Source organism: Danio rerio, chromosome 7, assembly GCF_049306965.1.
Source record: "Danio rerio strain Tuebingen ecotype United States chromosome 7, GRCz12tu, whole genome shotgun sequence".
NCBI classification, from domain to species: domain Eukaryota; kingdom Metazoa; phylum Chordata; class Actinopteri; order Cypriniformes; family Danionidae; genus Danio; species Danio rerio.
This window is the reverse complement of record NC_133182.1, coordinates 12,346,647-12,355,000: the sequence shown is the minus strand read 5'-3', so window position 1 is coordinate 12,355,000 and position 8,354 is coordinate 12,346,647. Positions and strand designations below refer to the sequence as shown.

The window sequence follows — 8,354 nt, the reverse complement described above, 5'->3', positions numbered from 1 at the left end:
TCTAGAGGATGTGGGACGTACGAGAGCTTGTTGCTGGTGTTTTTTTCAAAAGGCGTATCGGAAAGCTTGGCTACGTTGGAAGGTTTGTAGCTCTCGCGGGGCACGAGGCCTCGGTGAACGAAATCATCCTGGAAGGTTGTGGAATTCCCAAACTTTGTGGCAGGAGGTTGGTACGTTGTGTCCGGCTTGGTTAACTCCCGTCTGATGATCTCCCACTGACGAAAATCCTCTTTAAAAAGATCACACACAACTTGTATTAACTAACAAAAGCACTTTTTTCAAGAGCTCACACTTAGCTGATGATTGATTATAAAGCTTGTTTGGCATGCTATCCTGGGGGACAGCCCTGAGGGTCGTCGAGCCCTTGGCTCCCTCCCGTTTGTAAGGTGAAAGGGGAGTTTGAGCTCAGGTAAATCTCGAAAACTTCCCTGCTGTAGTAGCTAATGAACAAATAGCGATTGCTCTTAAGAGATAGCTACTTACAAGGAGAATGTCTATGGTGCTGATTTGAATTAGTCAATTAACTTAAGTTACATGTTTTTGGAAAGTGAGAGTAACCCAGGGGAAACCCACGTGAGCACGGGGAGAATGTGTAAACTCCACACAAAAACGTTGACTGGCTAAGTACTAGAACCAGTGACGTTCTTGCTGTGAGGCAACAGTGCTAATCACTGGGCAACTGTGCCACCCATCTAGGAAAGGAGGAGGAGTAGGGATGGAAGGGTGGGCAACCAATCATAAGCACGTGATACTCTCGAAATTAGTTCATAAATAAACTTCACTTTTTGTTAAACAATAATAATAAACTTACATTTAGTAATTTAGCAGATGTTTTTCTTCAAAGCAGCTTACAATTGAGGAGGCATTTAGTGATTCAACAAGAAGAGGCAATACACACTCAACAAGTGTCTACAAAGTATACAAAGGAACTGTTTGTGCTCAGATAATCAAGTGCTATAGTTAAGGCTGGTTTATACTTCAGCATCAAATGATCGGCATGACCCATGGCGCCTGCCTTGCACCAAAGTCCCTTTAAGGCAAGTCTTGTCACTTGGCAGCCATCTTTGAAACGCCTCTCAGGCAGTATGTTTGAGCATTCTGCTTGAACGGGAAAACATCAAATTCTCCAAAACTACTTGCCAAGCTTACGATTACATTTCATGTTACGAATAACCAATAAAATTAAGCAACAACTGTCTATTTAGTATCATTTCTAAATGTTCCAATCACACAAAATCTGCAGAAACTAATGTCTGGTCCGAGCCCCCTCCCCAAAGAATTGTCATTCTATAGCGATCGCTGATTGGCTACTGTACTAGAAGGTGGGATTTATTGGCCATAAAGCGATCGCTGATTGGCTCCTGTACTAGAAGGTGGGGCTTCATTCGCCATATTGACAGTTACACAATTTTTTTACACTGTACAAGTGACATGTCTTGTGTATTCTATAGTCTTTGCTTTGCTTGCTTGAGCAAGCGACACTCAATAGAATATTCCATTGCAACATCAGCGTCCAGCAACAGCCCCGGATAGGGTATATGCCGAGCTAGTGCTGTTCCCATGCTGATACACTTCAATTGACCAGTTATTGTGAACTTTTTCCATTTTATACGGTTCCTTATACAGAATCGATGTTGTAATGTCATTAAAATACATTCAGTTAAATAAACTTTAGCATTTATTTAGTTGCTCAAGCGTAAAATGAGACCAAAAGCTGTTTACTCGCACGCGAATATTATTACTGTCGCAATGGCAAGCAGCTGCTTTGTTTTTTATTTATTTATTTAAAAAGGGCTTTAAAGCTGAGATCCAACCTGAAGGACGACAATACAGCCCCTTTCACACAGTGATACCGGTAAATAGCCGGAAAATTTCCGGAACAACTTTACCGGTAATTTCAAAAAAGCGCTGTTCACACAGAAGAGGATGTTACGGAATTTTTCCGGAAGAGACCATTCTCACATCTATTCCAAAATACCTATAGATTCTGGAATCATTAACCAGAAATTAGCTCTAAACAGCTGTGTTTGTATTTGTAAACATTTGACTACATTACAAACTCTGTGGATGGATAAGTATTGTGAACAACTTCGATGAAAACATATAGAGAAACACTTTCGCATGTCGAGATGTAAGTTAAATGATGTGTGTGCGAGCTGGCGCTCACCAGCTGCTTCACGAGCACACACGACGCGTCAAGCAACTGAAGGAAGCAGGGCTTAAAGGTAAACAAACAACGTCTTATCATAAGCATCTTATCGATAATTATTTACACAGTTGGCATTAAGAAGTAGCATATAAACATCATCTGACTAACATCTAGCAGCTAAATGTGTCTGGAAAAATATTTAAAGGCTTTTATTTTTTTATAAATCGTGTGGACGTGAATATGTCTGAGTGTTCTGATTGGCTAAAATAGACGTCTCACGTCAGCGAGTTCTAGACGTGCATGCACTCTTTCCAGCAATCTTCCTTCTGCATTCACACAGTGCAGCATTCCGGCAAACTTTCGGTAATGTTACATCTTCTCTTTCTGGAAAATAACCAGAACGAATTTACCAAAGGGCCTGTTTACACATACAGACCTGTGTGTGTGAATGGGGCTTAAGATAATCGTCAGCACTTTCAATAGTTTCATTCCAAAATGGTCGCCACGCCACCTAGTGGCTGTTTCCCATATTGCACTAGATTGTCGCCTCTTGGTGATTCTATGCTCTTTGCTTATGCTTAGTCATGCATTTGTACTTCTGCGTGCTGTTTGTGTTGCTCTGCAATAACACTTCCGAAAATCTCCCTGTGTTAAGTTTCTTCACGGGTGTTTTGTTTTTTCTGAAAGCTACAAGTAGCTAAAACCAGTGGCGGTTCTAGTTTAAATGGCACCCTGGGCGAAACCACCCCAAACATAAAATAATTATTATAAGTACATTGAAATGCATTTATTTATTTTCAATAAATATAACAATTTGTTTATTATTATTATACAATTAATATTCTAAATTAATAACAGAAATCAATCCCAAATGTAAATGAAAAACAATGTAAAGGCACAACTGGAGAAATATTCTTGACTTTTGCATGAATATTGTTTATGACAGTTCTGGAGAATACAAAAAAAATACAAAGTTTGTAGACAAACTGTATGGTGTCTTGAGAAAGCCTCGTCTGAAAATTTGAAACAGTTTCAAAGTTTAAATAATTGAAGTAGTTTTAAAAAGTGTGAAACAGTTACCATAGATAAGTAAGTGTTAACAAGTTTTTAGAATAGATTGGCATGTTTCTTGCTAGGCAGTTGATAGGGTGTTCTGCGTGTTTGCTAAGGTGTTGCTAAGTGGTTTCTAAGGTGTTCTGTGTAGTTGCTAGGCAGTTGCTAACATAAATAAGCATGTTTCTAGTATGAATTAGCATTTTGTTAACATGTTTAGTATGAATTAGCATGTTTTTAGCATAGTTCTAGTATGAATTAACATGTTGCTAGCGTGTTTCTAGTATAAATTAGCATTTAGTATTTATTAGTAATTTAGTATGAATTAATATGTTTATAGTGTAAATTAGCATGCCGCTAGTATGTTTATAGTATGAATTAGCAAGTTGCTTTTATGTTTATATGATGAATTAGCATGTTGATAGTATAATTAGTATGTTGTTAGTATGTTTCTAGTATGGATCAGTATATTGCTAGTATACACTGGTATGTCGTTAGTATGTTTCCAGTATGGATTGGTATGTTGTTAGTTTGTCCAATGTATAGTCAATGGCAGTTTTTTACAATGGAAATCTATGGGACAGTTGCTAGGCTGTGGCTAGTAAGTTGAAAGGTCATCTGTGATTGGCAGATTGGTAGTCTGAGGTAAATGAGCGCAAGCTCAAGTCTATTTGACAGTATGGCGCAAAGTTTTGAAGTCACAAATTTGGTCCAATGTTAAGTCAATGGGACTTTTTCGAATTTTCCAGGTCAGTTTTAGGAAAACCGGAAGTCGGATCAGTTGGAAAAGATATAGCAGCATAATTCAGTATAGTTTGGAGGTTTGGAGTTAGTTTGGTGGTCGTAGTATGAACTGTCTAGGAGGAGATGTGTTCTTAAAATAGTCTAAGAAGAATAATAAGTTTATGTAGTATATAAAGCCATTCTTTATTAAAAGATAAACAAAAACCATACTATCCCCCAATGTTATACTATTTTTCAAGTTGCTGTGTAAATGTGTTTGCTATATTAACAAATAAAAAATACAGGTGTACATTCAAATGCTTCAGTTGTTCTGAGTGAATTCTGAAACATGCTTACAAAACATCACGTCCTAATCTCCTTACCTTTATAGGTAGGTACAGTGTCCAGTTTTGCATTGACGACATGCACTCTCTCTTTAGGGCGCAAAGGAGTAAATGGCTGCACTTCATACGGGTTGAAGTCTTGTTTATAGGTGGTTCCCAAATCAATCTCTCCAGACTTGGGCTTGTACTCGAGCTGTTGCTTCTCAGGGCGATGAGTGACTGGATATGGGATGTAATCCGTCCTGAGAAAACATGACAATAATTTAAAAAAGCATTTGTAATTTGCTCAAATTAATAATAAATGACAATCTGATGTGAACAACAAGCTAATTGTTCAGAGATCTGAACTGAATGTTTCAAAAAATGTAATTTTATTGTAAAGTTGAGCCAAAGCAGTTGAGAAAACCGGTAAAACCTTCTGACTGTCATGGTGAAAAAAGAACTAATCGTGTTTGGTAAGACTATTTCTGAAGATTACATGTTTTCCAGTTGCTCTCCCACAAACATGTTGCTGCATTTCAGGGTTGTGAAAGTCCTTTCCAGCAGACACAGGATGTCAAAATGACATTAGATTGACGTTGTTATCCCAAAGTCATGGGGACGTTGCATTTTGTTTGGAAATGAAAATCAGGTTGACGTCAACGTCCAACCTGAAATCAACCAAATATCAATGTCTAATGGTTACAGCTTGATGTTGTGTGGACGTTACCATGATGTCTATCAAACGTTGGATTTTGGTTGCCATTCCTAATGAATAAATGTTGACGTCAATATGACAGTGGTTTAAGATGTTGGCTCGATGTTGAATTTTGGTCACTTTCCAACACAAACCTAAAATCAACCAAATATTCATTCATTCATTTTCTTGTTGACCTTCTTGTGGATACCTCTCCAGCTGCAACCCATCTCTGGGAAACATCTACACACACACACACATACACTGCGGAGAATTTAGCCTACCCAATTCACCTGTATCGCAAGTCTTTGGACTGTGAGGAAAACCGGAGTACCCAGAGGAAACCCACGCAAATGCAGGGAGAACATGCAAACTCCACAAAGAAACGCCAACTGAGACGAGGTTCGAACCAGCGACCCAGCAACCTTTTTGGTGTCAAGGCGACAGCACTACCGACTGTGCCGCTGCATTGCCTCAAATATCAACGTCATTATTGGACACAAAATAAAGTTGTCCTTAAACATTGGTTGGACATCGAATTTTGGTCACCTGATGTCACAATCCAAATCTAACCTAATATTAACGTCTTATGACATTGTGTGTCTGCTGGGTTCATTCTCAATAATAATGGTTGTGATTTCACTGTGGGCATCCTACATAATTTGCTCCCAAACTTAAACAGTTAATGACTGATTCAAAATTGTATTGAAATTGTTGGTCATTTGCTAATTTCACAGACATTCTGAAGAATGTCAGTATCAGATATTTATAGAATATACATGTCTGTACACACCAATTTTTGATATTTGAATTGATTGTTTTGAGTTTGCATGTTCTCCCTGTGTTGCCGTGGGTTTTCTCTGGGTGCTCTGGTTTCCCCCACAGTCCAAAGATATGCGCTATAGGGGAATTGGGTCACTAAAATCGGCCGTAGTGTATGAGTGCATGTGTGAATTGGTGTTTCCCAGTACTGGGTTGTGGCTGGAAGAACATCCACTGCTTAAAACTTGTGGTGAAATAGTTGGTGGTTCATTCTGCTGTGGCGACCCCTGATAAATAAGGGACTAAGCTGAAGAAGAATGGATGAAGCAATCAATTTCTGAAATGATTATCTGTTCGGGCAATGCTTGATTTGTTCGAATGATAAAGAGTCTGATAAAACCCCAGTTAATTGTCCCAAGATTTTGCTCTGAAGCCACATTCTTCCATTTAAACTCTTTATTATTTATGTATTATTACAAGCTGTTTACTGTCTAGCCGTACAAATGATTAACAGAACAAAATCTGACATAGAAACCCATTTAAATGAAATATTATTAGCCATATAAATTTTAACTTTTAAAATAAATTAGTTTCTTTCGGTATTTAAATTTCAGAATTTACCTGAAGGTGGTTGTTGCGTCCATCGTGTCCTGATGTGCTTTATACTTCAGTTGGGGCTTGAGGCTCTTGGGACGAGTGTGACCTTTATAGGGAGGATACTTCTCTATGTACTCTGACAACACGTTGGTCTGAGGGTCTTTCTTGTACAGAGTCGTGGGCCGGTGTGTGCAGCGGTGACGCCTATTGAGAGAAGCATTTAAGAAACAATTGATAAGCAAAGATAATCGTCTCTGTGCTCACAACACTGAACGTGTTTGTGTTGTCAAGGGAACAAGTACTGCAGTATACAATAAAGTCAAATACAAACTGTTGCTAAAGGCTTCATGTTTTTTTCATTTTGCGCTAATCAAGTATTTTAAACTTGCATTCAAAAATAGAAAATTAAATTACTAATTTAATGGAATAGTTCCCCAAAAACTGAAAGTTTTGTCATCATTTGCTCATTTTGAAGAAAGCTGAAAGTCGATAACCATTGACTTTTGATATATCATATTTTCTCTTAATGCTGAATTAATAATGATTGTTGAGTTGATCTTGTGTTCAATCTATTATTTTAGTATTGTTTAGATATTCTAATGAGTCATGAGACCATAGTGTTCACCTGATCTCTGTGTTCTCTGATGAAGGCAAGTGCTTGCTAAAACACTTAAAGGTCAATAGAGTCAATAAAGGCTTTTAAACATATATTTTCTTCATTTTTTCAGTGCCTTGGACTTACTTTTGCTGTTTATTTTGATGAATTCCTTACCCAAAGAGCATTGACATTAATTAAGCTACCCCTGAGCACTTTTGTTTGATAGTGAGTACATTTTCATTTTGGGGTAAACTGTCACTTTAAGAAAAATACTTTTCTGTACCACTTTCCTGTCAACGCAAAATATCAGCTTTTATTATTGTTACAAATAAAAGAAATACTATTCTTTATTAACATTTTATAACAAATAAAACACAAACAAATTAAACTACTGGGTTAACTGTTTAATTACATTTATTTTTGCAACCAAAAATCTTTAGTTTGTGCATATTATAAAATAGCAAGAATTTTTGTCCATAAATGACATGTGTTTATTTGTTTCTATTTAAATCTAAGTATTACCAGGGGCAGATTTACCAATTTTTGCATTTTACCAATTTCCAGCATGGGGCCTCAAGTCCTGAAATGCACCCTTTCTACTTTAATTTAAATATTTATTAATTTTGCTGTTTTTTTATCATGCAATCTTCTTTTTTTATGTTTATCTCAATGTAAACTTCCCATTTTAAATAATTAGATGTCTTAAAATAAATTTACCACCAAAAAAAAAAAAAAAAAAAAAAAAATATATATATATATATATATATATATATATATATATATATATATATATATATATATATATATATATATATATATATATATATATATATATGTTATGTAATAATAATATATATAATATATATATATATATAAATTTGACTGCTGGACTGCTCCATGACTGAGGGTGGTGGATATTTTTTTTATTATTATTACATAACATTACGTTATAATGATAATATTTTATTGTATATTAAATATTTAATTCTGTAAAAAAATATTTGTTTGACTCACTCTACAAAATATGATAGAAAATGATATTATATGTAGTTCATAGGCATAATTTATACCTCTAGATTTTTATTGTCGGCCCCCAGATATCCTGGGGCCCTAAGCGGCCACTTACCTTGCTTATTGATTAAATAACATAAAGTTATTTGCAATTCTCCGTCCTTCAAGATTAGTTTGTCTAACTTTTTCCATTACACCAAATCCAAACATTTACCCATCAATTATTCAAAACGTCTTCTCGGGTTACTTATATTCTCTTGTACGCCAAAAACAAGCCCCAACAAATCAAACACTCTCTTACCCACAGCTGCACATCTCACAGATACAAAGGCGTGTCATTTTCATCGGTTTATTGACGATTATTATGAATGTTTCTTCAACTCACACACTCGCTGCCCGTCTGTAGCATTCCGTTTCCACGCAACCGCTGTCAGATGCGTC

General features: G+C 36.4%; 1 protein-coding gene across 2 annotated transcripts in view; it reads right to left on the bottom strand.

Annotated features, from left to right (window-relative positions):
- Positions 1-8,342, bottom strand: part of saxo2 (stabilizer of axonemal microtubules 2) — a 12,082-nt gene extending 3,740 nt beyond the window's left edge. Inside the window, exons 1-4 of one of the 2 annotated variants that reach the window (XM_068222403.2) lie at positions 8,299-8,342; positions 6,329-6,508; positions 4,309-4,511; positions 1-229 (exon numbers count right to left, since the gene is read on the bottom strand). The exon at positions 1-229 is cut by the window's left edge and continues 3,740 nt beyond it. In XM_068222403.2, the coding sequence (XP_068078504.1) occupies positions 1-229; positions 4,309-4,511; positions 6,329-6,351 (455 nt within the window). In that variant the 5' untranslated portion in view covers positions 6,352-6,508; positions 8,299-8,342. Of the gene's footprint in view, positions 230-4,308; positions 4,512-6,328; positions 6,509-8,214 lie in introns of both variants that reach the window. The other variant, NM_001037578.2, reaches the window with a different exon arrangement.
- Positions 8,343-8,354: the final 12 nt, after the last annotated feature.